This window comes from Cyprinodon variegatus, unplaced genomic scaffold (genome assembly GCF_000732505.1).
Source record: "Cyprinodon variegatus isolate N-32 unplaced genomic scaffold, C_variegatus-1.0 Scaffold1377, whole genome shotgun sequence".
In the NCBI taxonomy this organism is placed as follows: domain Eukaryota; kingdom Metazoa; phylum Chordata; class Actinopteri; order Cyprinodontiformes; family Cyprinodontidae; genus Cyprinodon; species Cyprinodon variegatus.
Window position 1 is genome coordinate 60,579 of NW_015151830.1, and position 25,319 is coordinate 85,897.

Genomic DNA, 25,319 nt, shown 5'->3' on the forward strand with positions numbered 1-25,319 from the left:
TCTTTTATGTTTGAGTTCACCTTCAGCTTTAACCAAGCAGAGGAACAGACAAGAGATGTTCACATTTTGGACAAAGATAATAGGTGGTTTTAGAGGGGTGTGAAGGAAGCTACCTATCTTAAGAAAAAACCTTAAACAGAGCAGAAGAACTCAGATTTCAGCTATTGAAAAACTACTATACAGCATTTGAGTTGATCCCTTCCCGCTATCATCGCAACCACTTTACAGGGGAAAAGAAGACCTCGCCTATTTAGCCAGGCAGCCAATTCCCTTTAACGACATCCCTTTCAGAGACATAGACAGGTATGGGGCATTGCAGAAGCTAAACGACCCTCTTTCCCAAAGAGTGGACCCGTTCATCCGTTTTAATTTGCCTGTTTTCGAAACAAAAACAAGGCTTTGCTGGGCTACTGTATAAAGCCTCGAAGTCAACGCTATTTTTGACATTTTGAATTGAAAAAGCTTCCTGGATGGGAAGCGAAACGTCTTCAAACTTGGAAACAAAGTCCAGTGGATTGCTTTTAATTTTTTTTTGGAACAGACTAGAGAACAATCTGGTATCAGCTGTTTTTCTGGACCTCATCAGAGCTCATCAAAGCAGCTCAGCTCTCTTGATGAAGACAAAGTCTGACTATGATTTTTGTTCTGTATTTTGTTCTCAATTCATCACGTTTAAATGTGAGTAAAGGGAGCCCCAGTTTTATAAATACAGGTTTATAGTATGATTTTATTTAGGATTTATTTTGATTCCTTAATAACTTTCAAGCATCATATTTATTTATTTATTTATTTATTTATTTATTTTTAGATGGAAAGCATAACATGCCGAAGAATTAAATACTCAGATTAAAAGATTAAGTAAAATAGTTTTTATTTTTTAATCAGTAATCGTATGTTTCACTTTTGGACAATCATGAATACTTTTGACTGAGAGGGGTACTAAAACAAAAGGCCTAAAGGGGAACACAAGTCAAAAAAGGTTGGGAAACACTGTACATTGAGAACTATGGCCCCCCAGCATTAAAATGCCTCCCTGCACCTGCAGACCTGAATCCAGTAGGTGAATTCATCCATCAGCAGTTCATTCAACTCTACAGTGACCCACTAACATGTTTTCATTTGAGATCATTATTTTTGTGAAGAAATGCATCTAAGAGTTGAGGCAAAGTAACTCCATGACAGGACTAGGGACCTCTTGGATGTGTTGAAAGACAGCAATGACCTTAAATAAAAATCATAGTATCATAGTATTTACACACACACCCACACCAAAAAATATATATGTGTGTGTAGTATATGTACATTAATAAATGTAAATTGTAAAAGCTGAATGTGAACAAAACAAGGGAAATTATTTCAGAACATACATGAACAAGATGATTCCTATTAAAAACATTCGAGAAAAAATAACAAATGTTAAAATTAAGATAAAATCCAGATTATTATAATGTAATGTTCAGACAGATGGTCAGGCCTTTGTCATTTTTGTAATGATCTAAAGCTTGGATTCATATTTGTATTTTGAATGAGGGCATCAGACACCACACTTTCTAAACGTCAGTATAATAGGCAAATGGTTTGTGTGTTAAAAGCACCTCAAAAGGATGAGAAACATGTTCTTATTAACATGCTGGTTTAAGTGCAGCATACTAGAGTTTTAAATCATCACTGGAGCCAAACAGTGCCACCAGCTGGTCCTCGTACTGGGAGATGTTCCTCTTCATGATGTCCATGCAGGGCCCCAAAAGGCGCTCAAACGCCTGGATGTCAATCACTGAAAGCAAAATGGGATTCATCTTTAGATATTTGTGTGATTGACAACTTTATAAGCTGTTACCAAAAACAAATACATAAAATGACGAGTTAAATGAGAACATCTTTCCAATATTTTAAATTGCATCACAAACTTCAATTGTTATTTTTAATTAATAAGAAAGGGAAAATCAAATACAAGTTTAATTACAAAGCCTTTTTTTCCTTTTGATGCTTGTGAACGAAAAATCATCTCACAAACTAATCTGCTAATTAACTAACAACACAGAGGTTTCCTCAGCGTCTCAGTGGTCTCTCAGTCTGGGTCAGTAGGCTGCACAATCATAGAGACAACTGCTGGCTGGAATCTGGTCATTAATAGTCTCTACTCCGGTATAGGAAATAAAGAAGGGTCCTATGTAATGAAACTTGTTGCCTACAGAGTGTTGTATCCAAGCATATTCATGGAAGGTTGAGTGGAAGAAAAAAACGTGATTAAAAATATGTTAAAGGGAAAAAAATAAGCCTTTAGAGGAGTGTTGAGGAGTGAGGCTAGAGTCAGAGTACATATAGCCATGTGCGAATCCTACGCGTCAGCTAGAAACGTCATGTTCCTTCTTGTCTAAACTTTTTGTAGTTAGGGTGGATTTGAGTTGCTGTCATGTTCTGGTTTTGGTCAACTGCATTTCTTAAGTTCAGTACACACAGTCATCCACAGGCTGATAACCTCCATGCTAAGCGCCTTGATGTAGTAATTAATGTGAAAGAAGGCCTATCTCTCTTCAAAATACCTTTTTTATTAATCATGCTTAATATTCTCATTTTCTGAGCCTCTAAAGTATTTTTAGAATATTTTACTGTGAAATAAAATGAGTGACCTAAAATGAGTGACAGAAATGACTGAACTTCCATTTATTACTGCTTTGTTAATTTAGTTAATACAGGTTCATCCCAGTGACAAAATTTCTCTCGATATATTTTCATAACCCTCTTTAGCTGGACCAGTGTAAGAAGTTTTTTCTTTTTCTTTGCTTCCCTGTTTTTGAGACAAGTAGCCAAAGGAATTCCTGCATTGCTGTAAAATTGTTCAGTCTGGACACACAGGAGTCTCTGTGCTAGATTTTGACCTTGCTGGGTGTTAAAACACATTGATTTTTCGGACAGTAGGATGTTTGCCCCTCCCAGTTTAATGGATGAAGTTCAGTTTCAACATATGCTCTGTGACTGATGAACAAAAAGGGTCGCTGTCAGAGATGAAATGCAAACACAAGAATAATCGCAGATTCAATCAAAATTGCCTTTGGGAGATTAAAACCCATTAATGATAAACCATCACAATGTGATTTAAAATACAATTATAGGTAAAAATTGGATGGGTTTTATTTGTATTCAGCTGTCCTGATTCAATACTTCAAACAGCTGCTTAACTTTCAGTGAGAGGACAGTGTCCCTTGTAGTGCCCTTTTTGGAGGAGGGTTCTCTTGACTAGGGGCTATCTGGTCTCTGTAGAAACAGAGCAGGACTTTGGTCAGCATTGCTGGCATTAAAGAGGCATGACAGAATTTTCTAATGATACTGCTACCTGTGGCAAAAACGCAGAACTGCATAAATCTTCTGTTCGTTCTCGTAGCGCGCTCTCATGCTTGACATGTTTTTTTTTTAACTTTTTTTTACTTTTTTCACCTTATGTAGAGTTGCAATTGGTGTCTGGGTTGAGCTGGATACTAGTTGCTACCTAGTATCCACAAAATTCATCCTGAGTATATCGCTTCAATTGTTTGCTAGGTGATGGCTGCTCAGTGGGGCAGTGGGTAGCACAGCTGCCTTGCAGCAAGAAGGTTGATTCCCGGCCCGGGGTCTTTCTGCATGGAGTTTGCATGTTCTCCCTAAGCATGCATGGGTTCTCACCGGGTACTCTGGCTTCCTCCCACCTGTTCCCTTATGCCAAGACCTACAGCAGGCACTGGAGAGGATAACAGCCAAGTACGATGGGGACGGGACCAGAATCAGGTCTTCCAGGTCCGAGGCAATGGTTCTCAGATGGATAAAGGAGGCTTGTCCCCTTCAGGTTGGAGGACAGTTCCTGCCTCAAGTGGAGGCGCTCATTTATCCTGTGGTCTTAGAGCTAAGGGCGAATGGAGCAGGAAATCTATAGACGGATCGACACAGCTGTTGCTATAATGCAGAAAGAGAGCTGGTTGAAACGGCAAAGCTCACAATTTACTGGTTGGTCTGCATTCCTACCCTCACCAATGGTCATGAAGAATGCGATCCAGAGATACAAATGGCTGAAATTAGCTTTTTAAGCAGGGTGGCTTGACACTCCCTCTGAGATAGGATGAGGTGCTCGGTCATACAGGAGAGGCTTGGAGTAGAGCTGCTTCATCGAGAGGAGTCAGCTGAGGTGGCGCAGACAGCTTTTTTAGATACCCTTGGATAATATTTATAATTATATATTTATATATTTGAATTTTATTTATCTCACATGGGATAATTTTCCTCTGCATTTAACCCTTTGGGAGCAGTGGGCTGCCATAGTGTGGCTTTACTTGTCAATTTGCCTTGACAAGTAAAGTTGCTAATCCTTATCCAAATGACACACACTGTGTAGTAAATTTAAGGTTTAAAATATACTTAGAGGACTATACGAATTAAAGGTTGAAGCTACAACCGTTCATCAAAACCCTTCATTTTGAAAATAATATATTATCCAACAGAAGGTTTAGAGTAGTGCAGAATAAAAGTATAAACTTTATTGAAAAAATATATAGTTTATATAAAAAAAATAGAAGCTGAATTAGGGTCAAGATTACAAAATATTTTAATAAATGTTTCCAAATTAAGGAAGCAAAGAGGATGTGGTTACATGAACAACAAGCTGTTCTTCTAGACAGGTAAGCATTAGCATTAGCAGACCTGAAAAATGCCGGTAAAACAGAGTAGAAAATTTCACCACCTAGTGGCTGGGAGGAGTTAAACTTATAGTTGTCACCTTTAATATGGACAAAAACAAATGACAAAGGCTTCTTACCTCTGTCAGTTTATTAAAGATACAAAACAATGCAAGCATCTATTGAGAGATTAGGAAACATCTAAATATAATAAGCTGATATATAAAATATATAACTATTTTTGCTCAAAGTAAATCTTATAGACACCGATTATTGCTGATTATCCAGATTGTTCACTTAAAAAAAAGGTTACAAGTTTTAACTACTCAGGGTTCCTGGCAAATTATGAAAATGGTAGGAGTTCAACAAACCTAAACATTTGGTCTCTCCAACGGCGTAGACAGAGGCTGCACGGGGTTTATTGTTGACCAACGCCAGCTCTCCAAAATACTGCCCTCTGGAGCAACGAGCCACTTCCACCTCTGTGTTATCCTGCTGGTTCACCTTTGTCTGCAGCAGAAAGAGGAGAAAAAAACTGGTCAGAGGGCAGATCGGTTTGTAATTAGGAGACTGGGGGAAAAAAACAGTATGTTCATGATATGATTATTACACTAAATTTACTTTGGTTTTGATCAGTATCTTCACCTCCCCTGTTTCCACAATGTAGAAACATTCAGCTCTGTCACCCTGCAGCGACAGACACTATTCTGTAATTAATATAAAAACATAAAAATTATCTAAAAGTGACAGATTTAAAGCTGCTTACCTGTGCTATAATGCGATCGCCATCATTAAATGTTCGTACTCCTAAAACATCAACTATCTTCATCCTCTCAGAGAGCTAGAGCAGAGGAAAACGTCTGATGATGTTAGTGCATCTTTGTGGTGCATTTGTTTGCATAAGGCCTGTTTCTAAATAACAAACCTCAAGACAGTTGAGAAGAGGCACACACTCTATGAAGGCCTCATACAGCCTCCTCTTCTTTGCGTTGTTTTTCACAATCAGTCGGTGAAATGTGGCCCGATCCTGACAGGACACAAAAGGACCTTCTGGTTGGTTTAGATTAGCAAAAAGAAACCAAAAAAGCAAAAACAAATCAAAAGCAGTGTAGTTCACTCACCAGGCCCCATAGAGTGCCCTCCTCTGTTGCTACGATCGTGGCAGCTCGCGGCGTGTTATACATAAGGGCTAGTTCCCCAAAGCTGCCCTTGTTGTTATACTTTCCCACACACACACTCACTCCATCCTTTGCCACAAAGATATCATACACACCTCTAAAATGACAGAACATTAATCATTTTAACGCCAAACACAGATGTATTCTAATTAAACATATGCTGGGTTTTTAAAACTGTAATCTACTTGTCTATGACGTAGAAGTTATCCCCATCGTCTCCCTGGTCGATGATGTGGTCTTGAGGTTTGACCTGAACCTCAAACATGGCGTCCAGAACCTCAGAAAACTGTTCCTGTGTGAAAATAGGCAACAAATTCCTTTGAGTTTTATTTTCAAGCACAAAAAGTGTTTGATGAAATAAAGACGGTGCCTAATAGATTTCATATTCCTCTTTATTTTTAAATGCTATATATGGATTTCTCCATTGTGAGTTCAATGATGTTCATTTTAGCATGTTTTGGAGTGACCTTTTTTTTAGTCATTCTTGCAGATAATACAAATTTGTAAAGATATATTACCGATTATTTATCATTGAGCAAGAAGAAAGATTAGAGCCAAGACTCTAATATGTTGATCTGTCCCAAATATTTGAAGAACAGACTTTAGATTTTCTTCACACTGAGCTAATGTTATTTGTGATGTTTAAGAGAAAAAAAGTCACATTTGAACCTCTGCGTTATATTGGTTTTGCCTATGCATCTTTAGTGTTCAATAAAAACATTGTGGTAATTTGCAGAATGCATGCTGCTAAGGGAGGTTTCATGATAAACTGTTTAAACAACAGCTTAATTACATTCTGTTCTGCCTAATGCGTGTGTGTGAATCCACAGGTCAGTCATCATCATCATGTACATCATACAAGTTTTATACCTCATGTAGATGTAGATTTCAACTGTTTTTTACCTTTTCCAGAGTCTTAAACAGCAGAATATCTTTGCATGCATCCTGAAGCCGTCGACGCTGCTCGTCTGTTTTGGGATTCACAACCTGAGGCTGACTGTTATCATCTGATTCATCGTCAGGGTCATAAGCCTCTGCACAAACTGAGGCAGAGCAGAGCTGTTATTGTAACATTCATTTTGTGCTCCTTTTTGTTAAAAAAAAGCCTTTTTTGACCTTTACGTCAAAATAAAAATAAAAATTCATACAAGGTCATATTACATGGATTCATATTTTAGAAATGAAACATGTCTACTTTGATCCCAGATGCAACCAGCATAAACAATAAGTGACAGGAGGGAAAAAGAAGACAAATGCATATTAAATATCATTTTATTATTCCATGAGATCTATTACTAATTGCAGAAATACATTTTTGTCCAGGATAAAGAGACAAATATTTTGGGGCTAATTTGTATTTTGGAAGGTATTAATGTTGTCTGGGAGAGTAAAATATCAGTGACAAGAATTTTTTATGCAAAGTAATTTTCAAAAACATCTTTACCCAAGAAATATTATACACAAACACATTTTTCCATTTCTTTTATAAAAGATTAAAGATTTGCCACTTATAGCAGTTTCAAATGGATTTAATCTTTATATCTTATCTCTTCAAAGTCTAGTATATAGATCCCATATGAAATATACAGTTTTACATATAAAATGCTAGTTTTTCAGTTAGTAAAAACATCACTGAGTGGAAAACAATTAAAAGTGACATTATAAGTGGGTTGTAGGACAATTAAAAAAATAAGTAACCAATTTATAATGTATTAACAGGTGTAAATTGTGAATAGAGATTTTGGAAAGACTTAAAAAAAATTTAATTAACTCCAAAATACACAGTTTTAGGCTGTTGCTTCAGCACTAAAGGTTAATAAAAAAAATAAATCAAATGTGGATTGTTAAAATTCATTTATATCAATCAAACATTTTTGCTATTCACTGACCTGCGACCCTGCGACTCCTACTGCTCCTGGACTCTGAAAGAAGGCAAGAGATTAACGTTTTAAATTTCCAACTTTTTTACACAGTCACAGCCTATTTGATTACGACTTAACACTCACTGGGAGCCTCTTTCACCTCCTCTTCTTCATCGTTTTCCTTTGAGTTGTTTGACACCGTTTCAAAAGTGACATCCTTCCCTGAGGGATTGCTGTTGTGCTTCTTGGCTTGCTGCTCGTTCCTTTGATTCTCCAGGATTCGTGTGAAATGCTGCACAGCAAACTCCAACAAGTTAGCAGGCCTGTGACGGAGAACCTCCACCGTGTAGCCCTGCAGCAGCTCCTTCAAACCAGCTGGGATCTCTATATTACTCATTGTTGGAGAGGATCGGATGGTCTGAGGCTGACTGGAACAAAAAAGCTATTTCTACAAGTTCATCTCATGACATAGCCCAACCTAAAAGCCTGGAACATGTCGGTTTTATCAGTTTCACCATCAGCACGGAGCACACAGACTGCTCCCCATCCTCTAAATCTCTGCTTTTTATTGATTTCTTTATTTAGCACAGCCTGCCGAGAACTATTGACCAGCACTGCCCACATCATCTGTAATTAAAGGCCATCCAATGGATTATATGTCTGAAGTTGATGTTTTGGCAAAGAAGAATTTTAACTGGTAATCTGACATATGAAGATAAATCTAATTTCTCACTAGTTTTGGTTCAGGCCCAATTTTCATTAAATGGACTGAATTTCTGTGCAGATCCCCTATTGATAGACTTCCTGTAAATACCTCTCTGTCCAGCTCTTTTGCCTTGAATAGCAGTAAACAGGAGGATGCTTATAACGCTCACCATTGTTTTTTGTGCTGAAATTGAAACCATTAGTAAAACTATTGGAAGCCATCAAATAACGGCCAGTGTTTTACTGGGAGACAATTAACATTTAATGTTGGCTTTATGCGGATGAAGATTTGTTTTTTATTACTGACCGAGAGAGTCTATTACCATCCGTTTGTCAATTATTGGTCTTAGTTTGGTAGAATTCCAGGTTACAAAAGTAATTTTAAAAATGAGTAATTTTCTTTTCATGTGGCAACATTTTGGCTTCACTTTTAAGTCAAAATTAAAAACCCATTTGTTTAGAGCCTCCTTTGACTGGTAAAACTGTTTACTGAGGTATAATTAAAGTTTGTGATCCAACTGTTTCATTTACTTTACTATCGTGTTTTTATCTGTAATTGCTTTTATTCTGCTTTTATTTTCCTTGCATTTTACTATTCAATTCATGTAAAGCACACAAATTGCCTTTTTGTGAAATTGTGATATACAAATAAACTTGCATATGCCTTAACCTTATCTTACTTACCTGGACATCAGCAAATATCAAAGAGCTGCATAAGTTTAAGAGACTCGCACAAGTTAAACGACATCTTAGAAGGTGATCTTTCTTTGTCATGGGTACTTTAGGAAGGATTGATCGAATAAAGAGAAATGTGGTCCCTAGAATACTAGAACTACTACACACATTACCTTTCAAAATAACAGTGTGAAAAAATCAATTAAGCACTCCATTATTGGAGTCTGAAAATCAGGATATTTAACTCCTTGGCCTTAAAGGTAAAAGCTACAAGTTTAAGTCCTGCCAGCCACTAAATAGATCTCGTCTGCTTTCCTTCCACACAGCAATCAGCTGGTTTTCCTTAGCTAGAAAACTTTAATCCAATCTGACTGTATGATCTATTGAATTGTCTCTGTAAATTGCCATGAGATGACACATGTAGTGACTTGGTGCTATAGAAATCACCTGAATTGAATTTAATTCCCAGCTGTTTACCAGGTCCAATAATGCTAATCTTGGGTTAACTGTGTGATAAGTTCCTGATAACGCTCAATAATTTTTTATTCAATAAAGGTTAAACATTTTAGAAAATATTAGCACTTTTAAGTCTGCCTGTAAAGCTTAATTTTTTTTAGTTATACCCAAAAATAACATAGACCTAGAGAGGGTAGCCCCCCTGGTCAGTGGCCAAAATGGACATCTGGCTGCTAAACTCATTGATGTCCTCTAGTTGTTCTAGAAGGTGTCTATTAAAAATAGAAGGTATGAAACGCATATTAAAACATTTCAGTAAATTATTCAAAGATTTTAAAATCCTGTTAGCCTAATCAAAGTCCCTAACATCTGGCAGATGACGATGCTCCCCCTTACTACTGGTCTGAGTGAACCTCTGGGTATGATAGCATTTCAGCAGAAGGGACCCGGGATTTCGAATTCTTTTTTAAACTCAACATGATGTGGTGGCAATTTCAAAATATATCACAGTTCATAAGTATTTCTGTTACATCATGGAAACACCTCAGTCAGTGTAAGGTTGGATAAATCATGTCCAGCTTTGTGAAGCATATGAAGGACCTGAATCATTCATTGGTTGCAGAATAAAGATTCTGTGTTATTATTGAATTATTTTTTTTAAACCCTTTTAAACAGACCTCTTTAAATCCTAGAATGGAATATGGCCCTGTCCTGTCCAGCCATGCCTTAAGCAAATTCAGGGTGACAGGGGAAGTAACATTCAAGTGCATCACACAGCCATGGCTGAGTGCAGGCCTAACTGCTTCCATTAATGTGTATCTACTTAAACACCTTTCCAGGGAACTTTATATAACTGAGCAACATAGCGGTGGGGCCTTCAGAGTGACTGTTTAACATCCGACCTGTCAGTCGGCACCTTCTAAATAAAGCCTGTTGTTTCTCAGAGGGGTAGATAGATCCTGGACTGGAAGGAAGATGCAGCTGTTTATAATTATGTGCGACTGTCCACACCACGTCCACCCAATTAATCATCCCATTTGACTCGTTTGGGAATTAGAGTTGTGTGTGAAGCATTGTACTAATGCCTGGAAAAAAATGGGAACATTTTGGAGTCTGTGGAGCCTAAATAAGATTATGAATCATTGAATTTGTTACTTATAAAACCCCTGTAGAAAATCTGTAAAAGCTATTACCCTGGTTTCTTTTATTAGACTTTTTTGTAAGTATTACTCTGCTTCAATAGAAGTATTTTACTTTTTTTTTTAAACATATTTTGCATTTACTATACTCATGTAGTCATGGAGAGAGTCCATCTAATAAAGGCTGGAGAGGTGATTTTTTTTTTTTACTGTAAATCTCCCTGTTTGCAAAGAAGGAGAGAAGTGTATATAAGAAAAATAACACAAAAAAAACAGCAACACAATAGATGTTAAAGATGAATCGGTTTTAAATTTTCATGCTGACATTTACATAACATCATTAAATCATTCACGTTGCCTTAACATTTACAAATTAGACAGACGGTGTGAGGTTTTCACTGAGTGAGAGAGACGTTTCCAGGAGGACAGTTTGAAGGAGCCGGCTGCTCACAAAGACTTAAAATGCACCTGAAATGTTCCTCTGTTAGCAGTTAAAAGGTAAGGCACCACATGTTCGTTTCACTCCTTTTCTAGTAAAAAAAAAAACAAACTCCAAAAATAAAAGAATAAAGTCTATAAGGAGCGAGAACATTCGGACTGTCTTTGTGTTTGTGTGTGAGGTGGCATCGTTACAGAATCCCCCCCAGCATCTCTGAGCTCTCAGCAGCGCTGCACCACCCCTCTACTGTTCCAACAAAAACAATCAAGTATATTTGTGGAAAACTGATAAAAATCTCTTCATTTCACATGATTCTCCCTGTATAAAGGAGCTATTATTCCTGGTATTCTCCAGACGGCACTGCTTCGAGGCTATGTCACAGGTTCGGAGCTAACCAGTTCAGAAACTTCATGGCCAGTTCAAATCCTAAGAAGCAGGCCTGCAAACGAGAATGAAGACACAGCTTGATTAGAACAACTAACATCTGACAACAATAATCCGTTACATTTAATTAACTAAAATCACTGCTCACATCTAAAAAAACTTTAGAAATTATTTTATTTAATGCAGAAGCATCATCTAAGACTTAAAGAACTGCTTCAGCTTTTTTGAAAATACTGACATATATAACTCGCAGCTTTTTACTTGCTCAAAGATATTAACTGTAAAGGGAGCAAAACGGCCGGCATCTGTAACTAACAAATGTGTTTATATGTAATATCAAGATCAGTTTTCCCTTGGGAAATATGCATAATAATGTGTTTTACTTTTTTTTAAAAACACATTGTGAAATGCTAAGCCTCTTAATGCTTATGGGTCCTACAAACCAAATTTGGATTAAATGCACCTTTGAGACACATCGACCTTATTAGCCGATATGTAAATGACCAAACTGCTTACATGATCATATCTGCCTCATCTACAGGTGTTCACCTCCCTCTCATCACTGAGCTGAGGAACAAATGATGGACACTCACCGCATTCGCAGGAAAAGCTCTAAGCATGACGGCGTTGAAGCCTTTGTACAGAGAGGTGATGCCCTCCTCCCGGATCAGCTCCCGCAGAACGTCTCGAAAACCGTTGGGATACTTTCCTTCAGGAGCTGACAGGCAGAGGAAAAAAACGAGGTTCAGGATGACGGCATGTTAGAATCCTGACAGGCAGCTTTTACACACAGAAGTGGAAATAAAAGACAACAGGGAACATTAACCAAGAGAATGAGTGGAAAAAATATTTAGAAACGCTGTAGACTGATTGATTTAGATGCATCTGTGACATCTGTCCTGTTGGGACACCGGATTAAATTCAACCTTCAGTTGTCCAGCTGTTGATATAAAGCTAAGAGGAGCAAACAAGGAGCATTGCTCACATTTCTTATAAATTTGCTAAAGTTCAAAATAAACAAAAAATAAAATACAAATAATGCATAGGTACAGTTAAAAGTGCAATAAAAGTCATCATTTATAATTTTTTTTTAAAAACTTAAACAGATAAAAAAAAAGAGGGAACATTCCACAGAAGCCTTCTACTGATCCTATTTGACTGTGTAAGTCAATCCCCCACGAGAAAATGTTTCTCCTGGAAAAGGGTGGCTTTACATCATGTTTTAGACAACAAACCTGTTTGGAAGCGGGACTTGAGAACGTCGGGTGGGATTGCAACGGCCCAGTTGAAGATGCCGGCCATTCCTCCAGCAAACAGCACGCTGGGAATGCTGAGCTCGCTGGGGCTGCGGAGGGAAGATGCCATGTCATTATAATCAGAGGACAATTAGCGACATGAAAACCAGGAATCAGGAAATCCTCACCTTTTTCCTGCTGGTGTGAGGAGGTTCTTCAGCCACTCATAAGACATGAAGTACATTCCACTCGCTGGAACATCTAATGAGAAACAAAAACCCAAATCAATTCAAAAAGTGAAAGTAATTTTACACAGACAAATTACAGCGACTCATGTAAAGCATTTATTGTTGATGTTTATGGTTACAAATTGCATGAACTCAAAATTAAGTTTCTCAGAAATTGGAGTCAGTCAAGTGTGATCATTTCCATTGACTTTCAAGGAGCGGCAAACGCCATGACCTCGTCCAACATGATTTTCTGACGGATCGGAAACTGAGGCTTTATTTTACATGCTGATAAAATTTTCTAGCAGGACTTTGCAGCTGATCTACACTGATCAAGGTACCACTTGGTTTAGTGACCATCATGTTGCGGTTTTCCAATGGACGTAGAAATGGCCTCATCTATCCCACACAGGTAATCTATGGAGGAAGATAAGAGACACCAACTATGCAGAAAAACAGAGGGTTGGTACTAAAGCAACTTGGTGTTCTGAATACTTCTGCAGAGCCACAGACCGCGCTCTTCCATGCAATGCAGCCATGTTGTTTAGTTTTATATTCATGCATGCAGTCCACATCGCACACCTTTTCCAACACGTTCCCCTTCCACTTAATTTCCCATTAAAAGCTGCATAAAGTCAGCAGAACTGACTGTCCTTTAGGAAGGATCTTTCTGACCAACCCTCCTAGGGGTAGGAAATCATTGTTTGTTGGACTATTGTACATCACTAGGATTCTTCCCTATGATTGATTTGGAGCCTGATATGAACCTGCTTTTTAACTGTTCTAATATTATATTTAGCTATTTTACTAAGCTGAACTTTTATTAGCTTGCTTTCTTTCCTTTATTTGAAATGGGACAATGCACGTTCAGTCACAGGGTTTAACATGTCAATATGCCATTAAGTCATACAGGCTAATTTTCATCTGCAGTCACAAAGCTCTATGCTATTATAATCAAGACAAACAATAATGAACTATTCAAACACATCACTTTTTGTGCAATGAATCTACAACATAAGTGAGTTTAACCATGTGTATGAAATGACTGGATTACCAGTTTATTGAGATACATCTGTATGATAGCAACAGCTGGAATCTCTGCCAACAACTCCCAATAAATTAGTTATGCAATCGATGAAACTCTACAGTTGTAGTTGCTGTTCTTCTTCAAAGTGGCCGATAAAGATAAGAGGCCTCAAACGGTCCAAAGATAAACTGCACACTGAGGATTTTTACACTGACAGAAACATTATAGGCTTTCCTAGACAGAACCCCCAATGGAGCTAGTTAATTATCAGCTTCTCTAACATACAAAGTTTTTACATATCAATGCTTCTATGTTCCTTTGCTGTGTCTGTTTGTCTTCTTGCTGGAGGTTTCTTCCTGTAAAAACATTTATAAGATAAAACTAGGGCTGAAACAATTAATCGGATTAAATAGATTATTCAAATAATTTTCAACTCATTTAGTAATCGATTAATCGTTAAATGGACTTTAGAGACTCTAAAAAGTACCTTTAGCTGACAGAGCGACCCACTTAGACCGGTATATCAACATTATTACATTATTATTATTTTATCAACATAAAAAAACTCAACATTTTGCATTTAAGATAAAAATCTTTTTGGTCTGTCAATATGCTCTATCCAGAACTCCTGAAGTGGAAAAGTTTTATTTTCACTTGGTCAAATTTCGCAAAAAGTTTACTTCAAGTATTCATTTACTATCTGATTATTAATTGATTAATCGAAAAAATAATTGACAGATTAATTGATTTACAAAATAATCGTTAGTTGTAGCCATAGATAAAACCTTTAACCAATCTGACTGTACAGTTAAACTTAATGCACTCTGTAAAGAAATGACCTCTGGTGTGAAGTGGGACATAATAAATAATTGAATAATAGCTTTGATGTTACTAATGCAATAATGCTAATGTTCAACACAGAAAAGGAACCCTGATCATCATCTGGTTCATCTGCAGAAACCTAAACAGATCGATCTTTTTCTATGTGGCAGATGATTCCTTCTCTCATCTTCTAAAACAAGCTTCCCAGCCAGTAAAGAAAGGAGCCGGTTAAGCCTGTGTTTGCAGATAAGCAGAGATAGGATTCAGGACCTCGCCCGCAGAGGAAGGACACTCCCCGTTTCAGATCTCTAGCTAGCTTAACTTTTCACCAATTTACCTTCATTTCTTTAATCCGCTCATAAACGTCCGTACAAACTCAAAGTGAAGACAAACCTCTCATGAGAGTCAAAGCTGTTCCTTTGTAGACTCCTCTGATCCCAGCCTCTCTGTACAGCTGTTTCACGCAGTCCATCGGCCCTGCATACTTCACCTCTCCAGTTGAGGCCTGAATCTGAACATACACACAAAAGAAAACATTTTCTATCCAAATCAAGTTCCTGCAATCTCATATCTAGCTCAAATTTTAAATTGAGTTTTTTAAAACAGGAACGAACCTGTAGGAGACATTTGATGCGCTCTCCAGGAGCCATGATAGCTGTGGTGAAAATGCCTGATAACATCCCAGCAGCAAACAGCTGTGGATACCTGAAGACCAGAAGAGAAAGCTGAGGAAAAGTCCTAAGCCGAGGCATAAAGACAACCCCCTGGAGTAAACTGTCACCTACGTAAGGATATCATCAGGTGTCTTCTGCTGTAGCTTCTTGCCGAGTCCAAATCCAAAGAAACAGACAGCAAACATGGGCGTAACTCCTATTATTGGGGCCGCCATCCCTCTATACAGTCCTTTTACACCCTGTAAGAAACATCATTGTAAGAAGAGAGGAAAGATAACGATGAACTCCTGAAAGATGTCTGCTCACCTCTTTGGCCAAGGTCTTTTTAAAACAGTCGATGGTTCCAGCATACAGAAGGCTCTCTCCAGGTTTGGGTTTTGGTTGAGTCTGTAGGCGCACCTGAAGGGAAAGAGCAACGTTTTATTCTTATCAGAAATGATAAGATCATTAGAGGAATCAGATAGGCAGTGACATCAGGGAGCATCTGGAGAAGAACATGAATACACTCCTTTCTGTACATATGCAGAAACTGACCAAAAAATGGCATTTTGCATGCAATTAAAATACATTCACAAACCACTTTATCAGGTACGTCACAAGCAGTCAAACAGCCAGTTACTTGCGTTTACGGCCATCTGGATGTGAGCATGAGAATAGGGGAGATTAAAAAAAAAAAGTCACTGAACACTGGATCAGACAGCTGATCTATCCCAAGGTTTAGAGGGAACGTTCCACAAAATTAAATATGTGACTGGCAGAGATTACATTGACAGAAAAGGCCTGTTTATGCCACAGAAGAAGAGTGGCGTCTACTTCTGTGGTTCAATATAACTGAAAGGCTTCGGTAGCTTAATAAGCCACTTATTTCAATCAAATTGGTTGTCTCTGAATGCTCGGCTCGTTGAACCTTCAAGCAGATGAGGTACAGCAGCAGAGCAAATGCTGCCTAATTCAGCTCAGCACAGAAAAGGCCAAATAGGAAGTCTGGGAAAAACATTGCCTGGTCTGATGAGTCTTAGCAGCAGCAACAATCTATGGGATTGAGGATTAAGGCAGCTCTGGAGATAAAAGCAATCCAACTTTGAAGAACTGAAGGCTCTTCCAGGGGTTATTCGTCTTCTCTATTAAATCATCTTTAAGGAACTGAATGAAATCAGCCAAGCTCACTGAGATGCTTAACATTATAAACCAAGTTTGACATGTCTTAACATAACCTGGATTTAACGTGTGATGTACAATGAAATGATCAGGTTGCATTGAATTGGTTTAATTATATCTTTAGATAAGACTTCGATCTGTTCATCTTGTTAAAGAATAGGGCTGTGTAAAAAAAAAAAAAAAAGNAAAAAAAAAAAAAAAAAAAAAAGAGGGAAAATTCCACTGAAGCCTTCTACTGATCCCGTTTGACTAAGTCATTCCCCCACGAGAAAATGTTTCTCCTGGAAAAGGGTGGCTTTACATCATGTTTTAGACAACAAACCTGTTTGGAAGCGGGACTTGAGAACGTCGGGTGGGATTGCAACGGCCCAGTTGAAGATGCCGGCCATTCCTCCAGCAAACAGCACGCTGGGAATGCTGAGCTCGCTGGGGCTGCGGAGGGAAGATGCCATGTCATTATAATCAGAGGACAATTAGCGACATGAAAACCAGGAATCAGGAAATCCTCACCTTTTTCCTGCTGGTGTGAGGAGGTTCTTCAGCCACTCATAAGACATGAAGTACATTCCACTCGCTGGAACATCTAATGAGAAACAAAAACCCAAATCAATTCAAAAAGTGAAAGTCATTTTACACAGACAAATTACAGCGACTCATGTAAAGCATTTATTGTTGATGTTTATGGTTACAAATTGCATGAACTCAAAATTAAGTTTCTCAGAAATTGGAGTCAGTCAAGTGTGATCATTTCCATTGACTTTCAAGGAGCGGCAAACGCCATGACCTCGTCCAACATGATTTTCTGACGGATCGGAAACTGAGGCTTTATTTTACATGCTGATAAAATTTTCTAGCAGGACTTTGCAGCTGATCTACACTGATCAAGGTACCACTTGGTTTAGTGACCATCATGTTGCGGTTTTCCAATGGACGTAGAAATGGCCTCATCTATCCCACACAGGTAATCTATGGAGGAAGATAAGAGACACCAACTATGCAGAAAAACAGAGGGTTGGTACTAAAGCAACTTGGTGTTCTGAATACTTCTGCAGAGCCACAGACCGCGCTCTTCCATGCAATGCAGCCATGTTGTTTAGTTTTATATTCATGCATGCAGTCCACATCGCACACCTTTTCCAACACGTTCCCCTTCCACTTAATTTCCCATTAAAAGCTGCATAAAGTCAGCAGAACTGACAATCCTTTAGCAATGATCTTTCTGACCAACCCTCCTAGGGGTAGGAAATCATTGTTTGTTGGACTATTGTACATCACTAGGATTCTTCCCTATGATTGATTTGGAGCCTGATATGAACCTGCTTTTTAACTGTTCTAATATTATATTTAGCTATTTTACTAAGCTGAACTTTTATTAGCTTGCTTTCTTTCCTTTATTTGAAATGGGACAATGCACGTTCAGTCACAGGGTTTAACATGTCAATATGCCATTAAGTCATACAGGCTAATTTTCATCTGCAGTCACAAAGCTCTATGCTATTATAATCAAGACAAACAATAATGAACTATTCAAACACATCACTTTTTGTGCAATGAATCTACAACATAAGTGAGTTTAACTATGTGTATGAAATGACTGGATTACCAGTTTATTGAGATACATCTGTATGATAGCAACAGCTGGAATCTCTGCCAACAACTCCCAATAAATTAGTTATGCAATCGATGAAACTCTACAGTTGTAGTTGCTGTTCTTCTTCAAAGTGGCCGATAAAGATAAGAGGCCTCAAACGGTCCAAAGATAAACTGCACACTGAGGATTTTTACACTGACAGAAACATTATAGGCTTTCCTAGACAGAACCCCCAATGGAGCTAGTTAATTATCAGCTTCTCTAACATACAAAGTTTTTACATATCAATGCTTCTATGTTCCTTTGCTGTGTCTGTTTGTCTTCTTGCTGGAGGTTTCTTCCTGTAAAAACATTTATAAGATAAAACTAGGGCTGAAACAATTAATCGGATTAAATAGATTATTCAAATAATTTTCAACTCATTTAGTAATCGATTAATCGTTAAATGGACTTTAGAGACTCTAAAAAGTACCTTTAGCTGACAGAGCGACCCACTTAGACCGGTATATCAACATTATTACATTATTATTATTTTATCAACATAAAAAAACTCAACATTTTGCATTTAAGATAAAAATCTTTTTGGTCTGTCAATATGCTCTATCCAGAACTCCTGAAGTGGAAAAGTTTTATTTTCACTTGGTCAAATTTCGCAAAAAGTTTACTTCAAGTATTCATTTACTATCTGATTATTAATTGATTAATCGAAAAAATAATTGACAGATTAATTGATTTACAAAATAATCGTTAGTTGTAGCCATAGATAAAACCTTTAACCAATCTGACTGTACAGTTAAACTTAATGCACTCTGTAAAGAAATGACCTCTGGTGTGAAGTGGGACATAATAAATAATTGAATAATAGCTTTGATGTTACTAATGCAATAATGCTAATGTTCAACACAGAAAAGGAACCCTGATCATCAACTGGTTCATCTGCAGAAACCTAAACAGATCGATCTTTTTCTATGTGGCAGATGATTCCTTCTCTCATCTTCTAAAACAAGCTTCCCAGCCAGTAAAGAAAGGAGCCGGTTAAGCCTGTGTTTGCAGATAAGCAGAGATAGGATTCAGGACCTCGCCCGCAGAGGAAGGACACTCCCCGTTTCAGATCTCTAGCTAGCTTAACTTTTCACCAATTTACCTTCATTTCTTTAATCCGCTCATAAACGTCCGTACAAACTCAAAGTGAAGACAAACCTCTCATGAGAGTCAAAGCTGTTCCTTTGTAGACTCCTCTGATCCCAGCCTCTCTGTACAGCTGTTTCACGCAGTCCATCGGCCCTGCATACTTCACCTCTCCAGTTGAGGCCTGAATCTGAACATACACACAAAAGAAAACATTTTCTATCCAAATCAAGTTCCTGCAATCTCATATCTAGCTCAAATTTTAAATTGAGTTTTTTAAAACAGGAACGAACCTGTAGGAGACATTTGATGCGCTCTCCAGGAGCCATGATAGCTGTGGTGAAAATGCCTGATAACATCCCAGCAGCAAACAGCTGTGGATACCTGAAGACCAGAAGAGAAAGCTGAGGAAAAGTCCTAAGCCGAGGCATAAAGACAACCCCCTGGAGTAAACTGTCACCTACGTAAGGATATCATCAGGTGTCTTCTGCTGTAGCTTCTTGCCGAGTCCAAATCCAAAGAAACAGACAGCAAACATGGGCGTAACTCCTATTATTGGGGCCGCCATCCCTCTATACAGTCCTTTTACACCCTGTAAGAAACATCATTGTAAGAAGAGAGGAAAGATAACGATGAACTCCTGAAAGATGTCTGCTCACCTCTTTGGCCAAGGTCTTTTTAAAACAGTCGATGGTTCCAGCATACAGAAGGCTCTCTCCAGGTTTGGGTTTTGGTTGAGTCTGTAGGCGCACCTGAAGGGAAAGAGCAACGTTTTATTCTTATCAGAAATGATAAGATCATTAGAGGAATCAGATAGGCAGTGACATCAGGGAGCATCTGGAGAAGAACATGAATACACTCCTTTCTGTACATATGCAGAAACTGACCAAAAAATGGCATTTTGCATGCAATTAAAATACATTCACAAACCACTATATCAGGTACGTCACAAGCAGTGAAACAGCCAGTTACTTGCGTTTACGGCCATCTGGATGTGAGCATGAGAATAGGGGAGATTAAAAAAAAAAAGTCACTGAACACTGGATCAGACTGCTGATCTATCCCTAGGCTTAGAGGGAACAGTCCACAAAATTAAATATGTGACTGGCAGAGATTACATTGACAGAAAAGGCCTGTTTATGCCACAGAAGAAGAGTGGCGTCTACTTCTGTGGTTCAATATAACTGAAAGGCTTCGGTAGCTTAATAAGCCACTTATTTCAATCAAATTGGTTGTCTCTGAATGCTCGGCACGTTGAACCTTCAAGCAGATGAGGTACAGCAGCAGAGCAAATGCTGCCTTTTTTCAGCTCAGCACAGAAAAGGCCAGATAGGAAGTCTGGGAAAAACATTGCCTGGTCTGATGAGTCTTAGCAGCAGCAACAATCTATGGGATTGAGGATTAAGGCAGCTCTGGAGATAAAAGCAATCCAACTTTGAAGAACTGAAGGCTCTTCCAGGGGTTATTCGTCTTCTCTATTAAATCATCTTTAAGGAACTGAATGAAATCAGCCAAGCTCACTGAGATGCTTAACATTATAAACCAAGTTTGACATGTCTTAACATAACCTGGATTTAACGTGTGATGTACAATGAAATGATCAGGTTGCATTGAATTGGTTTAATTATATCTTTAGATAAGACTTCGATCTGTTCATCTTGTTAAAGAATAGGGCTGTGTAAAAAAAAAAAAAAAAGGAAAGAAAAAAAAATCGATTTTTAATAGATTCCTTTAAATTTTTGCAAAATCGATGTCTAGAGAATGAGATTGAATAGTTTTATAGTGACCCGCGTGATGTTCACGTTCAAATGAGCAGGAAAAATGCACTCAAGATGACTTTAAGCCAGACAGCTGCAAATATAGCCAATAGGTTGATTGAAGACATTAACAAATGGGGGCTGACCAGAAAACACCCTGTAGTTGTTATAGACAACGCTGCAAATATGGTTTGTGCAGTGAATTAAATGCAGTTCATGAATGTCTGCTGTGTCACTACTGCTTGCTCGAGTGAGGCTTCACTTTTTCACTTTTCACAAACAAGTTTGCACTTATGAGACAGTTTTGTTCACATCTGCAGTTAAAACTGTCTGATTTACAAGTTTGCACTTTGTTTTTAATATGACAGGAAAAAATAAAATACATAAGTATTTTGAAACACAGCTGAACCACTTTCATTATTGTAAAAACAGATCGAATCGAAATGAATCCATTCAGAACTGTATGAATCGAAATCTAAACGATTCAGGACTTTGGTCAAAATACCCAGCCCTACTAAAGAACTGTTAAAAAGCTTTTGTTTATTCAGAGGTACATAATAAAACTAATTGCATTAACAGAAATATGTAGATATGAGCCTGGTGAGAGGGTATCGTACTTTGAGGCTAAGGAGATCTTATGTGCGTTTGCAACTGTGTCACAGTTTTCATTCACTTTAATTCTTTGAAACAATTAATGTTACGACAACAGTGATTTGATGTCGAAATAGCTATTCACTGAAATGTGAAGGTGAAGAACGATGCTTGTGTCAGGTCTGGTCTTTGCGGTTTCCATTCTGTAAAGGAATGAGGTGCATTAATTAGCCCAAGATACTTTTTTTTTTTTTTTTTTGGGGGGGGGGGGGTCCATCAGACTAAAAGATGATCAAGCAGCTAAATCCAAAGAAGACACAGTCACAAAGTGTGTAGAACTGATGAAGACCACTTTCAAATGTTAAGAGGAAGTCTGACACCCTAAGAAGTTAAAAAGTAGGATGACCACTTTGTTAGTAAATGAATGAGACTGTCTGAGGTCTCAGTCTTCATTTAGGTGTTTCTCTGATCATTGGGGTAATAAGGTGAGCTATTTACCTGAGCTGCAGTGATCACGTGACTTCCTATATCTGGGTCAAAGGTATCCAGCAACAGTGACACAACACACTTAACACTGCAGGCTGTATTTTATAAACTCAAATTGTCAGCTGAACCCGGATGCATTCTGTTGACTGTTTCCCCGATCAGGGCAGAGGAAAACCCAGACACAACATTCAGCGATATTTACCTTGATGGTGTCCAGTGGATGTCCGGCGAAAACCAGGCAAACCCCTCCGAAACCTCCGGCGAAGAAGTTCTTCAGCGGGCTGATCGGCTGCTGTTGTTTGGCCATTTTTGCTTCCCGCACTCTGCAAGACAGAGGAACAAAAATAAACAAATATTAGTGAGCTAAATAGGGACACGATACTACACAGGAAAAACAGGTCAGTAGAAACCAAACAACTTCTAACCTTCTCTGCTTTTCCACCGAGAGATCCTCCGGAGAGCTGCTGCTGCTGTCACTGCAGTCTAAAGGACCTTTAACCCACTTCTACCCGGACTGATTTTACCGTGACACAATCATTCAGCGGTACGACCATCTATATAGTCCGAGTGGAAACTTAAAGCTGTACGTTTTTTTTATTGTTATATTTAATATCATTTCATATTAATCAGTTAATGCTGTATAAAATTTTACATATATTGTATACAATTAAGAAAATAAAAAAAGCCTGAATTATCAATGATAATAATCACTAGAAGTAGTGACTCTTTAAAATACAACTTACATGATGGGTTGGACATAACTTACCAACTATATTTTTCTATTTATTACCCATATATAATGCTAATTCATATAGTTAGCAGTAGTTAACCAGCTTTGCTGTGCTCAGAGTGCAACAGCTTTAGATATTACATGATTGCTCCACACCATCAACTGAAGCAATATCTCTGTTAAAATATACTTTATTAGTTTTATTACACAGGTGCAGCATATTAGCAGACAATGCCAATCATGAATATGTTTCACTCAAACATACACTTTACACATACTGTAAACAAATACACAATTAGTCAAAGAAAAACAGACATGGATCTTCAGGTAAGAGGAGAGGAGTTTCTATTGGAACAGAACCGTCAACAGTTATATGTTAAGAGCGGGATAATCAGTCACAACACTAAAGTGAGAAAATGAAAAAAACATAAAAATGCCTTCCCTCTATATGCATCTTTTTTTCAGCAGGAACAAAAGATTATAATTCAAACAAGTACAGTACAACAATACAGCTGCAATTCAGCTGTTTGCGAGTTCTAAATGTCATACAAAGCATTGCATTTAGGGAAAACAGAAATTATTATTAGTAGATGGGATTTAAAAAAACAACTGTAGAAGAAGGAAACGGATACAGCAGAGAATTCAAAGCAGCAGAAGCAGCAAACCCAACTACAGTTCTGTAGAGGTGCTTTTTAAGGAAGTAAACTTGCTCAGCTTGCTTTAAGTATTATTTAATGAGATGTTTCATGGCACAGGAAGTTAGGGGTAAGAGTGCAGTTACCATTTAAGAAAATAATACTCTCCGTTACACTCAGTAGTTTGGGTCCTCTACAAAGGGAAGCTTGCAAAACATTTGTCTCCAAGTTGAAATAATGGCACTGATACAAACTACAGATTTGGCTCTTTATATTTTCTCTGAAATCTATTTGGTTTAAGTTAGTTTGGTTAGAATAAAATTCCGCTTTAAGATGCAGTTAATCTGACATAGCAAATGTAGGTAGTTCATGCGAAACTTAGTTTTTATTGCTTAAAATTATCTTTAGGAGCTGCTTGCTATTAATTTAGGCTAACTATATTAAAGAAATAAAAGAGAACTCTTCTGTACTTTAAAGTTTTTTAAAAGATAAAAGAACTGTCTTTATTATTTGAGCTAACTGCTTAAGAAGTGTGGCAACTTGAACTGTGAAGCCCTGGAGAGTCTGCTTTTGTTGTCCTCGGCTGGTGCAGAACCATCTTTTTTGGAAGCCCCCCCCCACAGCAGACAGGAACTAAACTACAGCGTGTGAATGTGCATAACACGGATATGGTCAGTTCTGGTTGTCACAGATCTGTGGAAACTCCTTGAAGATCTGCTGCACAATTAGCTTATCCATCTGTTTTGCTGTGGCGCTTCCTTCGTCCTCTCCTGGATCTTCCTCCTCCCTGAGAATCCGCTTCAGTGACCCCTGCAGGTCAGACAGCCGGTGCTGGTGTTCCAGGTAGTCCGTAGAGCGTATTATGGAGTGCATGAGGGAGAGGTACTCCATCCTCAGCTGTGGGAAAGTTCAAGGAAGATTAAAAAAAAATAAAACATTTATCTTATTCAGTCTTTGAAAGGGATGTGTTCTTAATAAGCATTAGTAACATATACAGATGTAAATACGCCTGAGTTAGAAAGACCAACATCTTTTATTCTTTGTCTGAAAGCAAATACATATTTACAAATTTAATTGATTTAAACAAACATACTTAGAATAAGTTGCCTAGTGTAAGATTTTTTACTAAAAGGTGGAACTATTGCAGTTGTTGGCAAATATAGAAAATTAGAATTTAATGAAAAAAATCAAATAAAAATCAGACCACTGCTGTCATCTGGAACAGATACAAACATTGAAGTGGTCACTAAAAACAACAGGGATGCAAATCATACATACCAGCAGTAACATAATTTACATAAACATATCCCTTAAACAAAAAAGCTTTTGGTTGTGCCTCCATTAGCAGCAAAAACTGGCATCAAGCTTTAAGCTTCCAATAGGTTTTATTGCCCTGAAAGAATTTAGACATATTCCTGTTTGTAGAATTGTCATAAATCAGCATCACTGCAGGCTGTTAAAACACTAACCACTGAGTCAAATTACAAAAGAAAAAAACAACACATTTATTTGAGGCCAATCAGAGGTTATTTAAAGTTGGTTTCATTGGGATTGTTGTTTATTATTGTTTCAGCAACTGAGGCTAGTCCTTCTAGTCCTGAAGCAGGAAAGCAGCCCTGGATCATCACACTCCTACCACTATGTTTCAGCATGATGTTCTTTTTGTGAAATGTTTCTTCAGATGTAACAGGATGCTGCACATTTCAGAAACGCAAACTTTTGTCACATTAGTTTAAAGTATTTTCGCATAAACTTAGGAATCATCAATGGTTTTTTT

General features: G+C 37.8%; 4 protein-coding genes across 5 annotated transcripts in view; all 4 read right to left on the reverse strand.

Annotated features, from left to right (window-relative positions):
- Window positions 1-1,297: 1,297 nt before the first annotated feature.
- prkar2a (protein kinase, cAMP-dependent, regulatory subunit type II alpha) lies at window positions 1,298-8,487 on the reverse strand. The gene is made up of 10 exons (XM_015402631.1): window positions 7,828-8,487; window positions 7,711-7,743; window positions 6,725-6,864; window positions 6,007-6,113; window positions 5,765-5,918; window positions 5,569-5,670; window positions 5,410-5,484; window positions 5,265-5,330; window positions 5,015-5,153; window positions 1,298-1,774 (listed from the first exon to the last, which is right to left on the reverse strand). Exons 1-10 carry the CDS (start codon window positions 8,078-8,080, stop codon window positions 1,650-1,652), a joined length of 1,194 nt encoding a protein of 397 aa, XP_015258117.1. The 5' UTR covers window positions 8,081-8,487; the 3' UTR covers window positions 1,298-1,649.
- A 2,466-nt stretch (window positions 8,488-10,953) lies between these two features.
- Window positions 10,954-15,873, reverse strand: LOC107103104 (mitochondrial carnitine/acylcarnitine carrier protein). Its single transcript, XM_015402630.1, has 8 exons — window positions 15,773-15,873; window positions 15,578-15,705; window positions 15,407-15,497; window positions 15,186-15,303; window positions 12,905-12,977; window positions 12,717-12,826; window positions 12,075-12,199; window positions 10,954-11,536 (listed from the first exon to the last, which is right to left on the reverse strand). The coding sequence occupies exons 2-8, from the start codon at window positions 15,679-15,681 to the stop codon at window positions 11,474-11,476; spliced, it is 684 nt and encodes a 227-aa protein (XP_015258116.1). The 5' UTR covers window positions 15,682-15,705; window positions 15,773-15,873; the 3' UTR covers window positions 10,954-11,473.
- A 208-nt stretch (window positions 15,874-16,081) lies between these two features.
- Window positions 16,082-22,721, reverse strand: LOC107103101 (mitochondrial carnitine/acylcarnitine carrier protein-like). Its single transcript, XM_015402626.1, has 9 exons — window positions 22,603-22,721; window positions 22,380-22,500; window positions 20,003-20,095; window positions 19,808-19,935; window positions 19,637-19,727; window positions 19,416-19,533; window positions 17,135-17,207; window positions 16,947-17,056; window positions 16,082-16,101 (listed from the first exon to the last, which is right to left on the reverse strand). Exons 2-9 carry the CDS (start codon window positions 22,482-22,484, stop codon window positions 16,082-16,084), a joined length of 738 nt encoding a protein of 245 aa, XP_015258112.1. The 5' UTR covers window positions 22,485-22,500; window positions 22,603-22,721.
- Window positions 22,722-23,087: 366 nt separating this feature from the next.
- nckipsd (NCK interacting protein with SH3 domain) overlaps window positions 23,088-25,319 on the reverse strand; it is a 13,724-nt gene continuing 11,492 nt past the window's right edge. For both annotated transcript variants that reach the window (XM_015402622.1, XM_015402620.1), the window contains exon 13: window positions 23,088-24,439. In XM_015402622.1, coding sequence (XP_015258108.1) covers window positions 24,215-24,439 — 225 coding nt within the window. In that variant the 3' untranslated portion in view covers window positions 23,088-24,214. The remainder of the gene's footprint in view (window positions 24,440-25,319) is intronic.

What these genes read in the sequence shown, in the direction of transcription:
- prkar2a (XM_015402631.1), bottom strand. Translation starts at nt 8,080, where the DNA reads ATGAGTAATATAGAGATCCCAGCTGGTTTGAAGGAGCTGCTGCAGGGC. An exon ending in CTCTTCTCAACTGTCTTGAG is followed by an intron (nt 5,485 to 5,568) that starts GTTTGTTATTTA and finishes CCTCTGCTCTAG; the next exon opens with CTCTCTGAGAGGATGAAGAT. An exon ending in TGGAGAGACCAAATGTTTAG is followed by an intron (nt 1,775 to 5,014) that starts GTTTGTTGAACT and finishes TTTTGCTTTCAG; the next exon opens with TGATTGACATCCAGGCGTTT.
- LOC107103104 (XM_015402630.1), bottom strand. Translation starts at nt 15,681, where the DNA reads ATGGCGGCCCCAATAATAGGAGTTACGCCCATGTTTGCTGTCTGTTTC. An exon ending in CTCACACCAGCAGGAAAAAG is followed by an intron (nt 12,827 to 12,904) that starts GTGAGGATTTCC and finishes TTCCCTCCGCAG; the next exon opens with CCCCAGCGAGCTCAGCATTC. An exon ending in CAAGTCCCGCTTCCAAACAG is followed by an intron (nt 12,200 to 12,716) that starts GTTTGTTGTCTA and finishes TCTGCCTGTCAG; the next exon opens with CTCCTGAAGGAAAGTATCCC.
- LOC107103101 (XM_015402626.1), bottom strand. Translation starts at nt 22,484, where the DNA reads ATGGCCAAACAACAGCAGCCGATCAGCCCGCTGAAGAACTTCTTCGCC. An exon ending in ATCCACTGGACACCATCAAG is followed by an intron (nt 20,096 to 22,379) that starts GTAAATATCGCT and finishes CTTTCCCTTCAG; the next exon opens with GTGCGCCTACAGACTCAACC. An exon ending in GCATCAAATGTCTCCTACAG is followed by an intron (nt 19,534 to 19,636) that starts GTTCGTTCCTGT and finishes GTGTATGTTCAG; the next exon opens with ATTCAGGCCTCAACTGGAGA.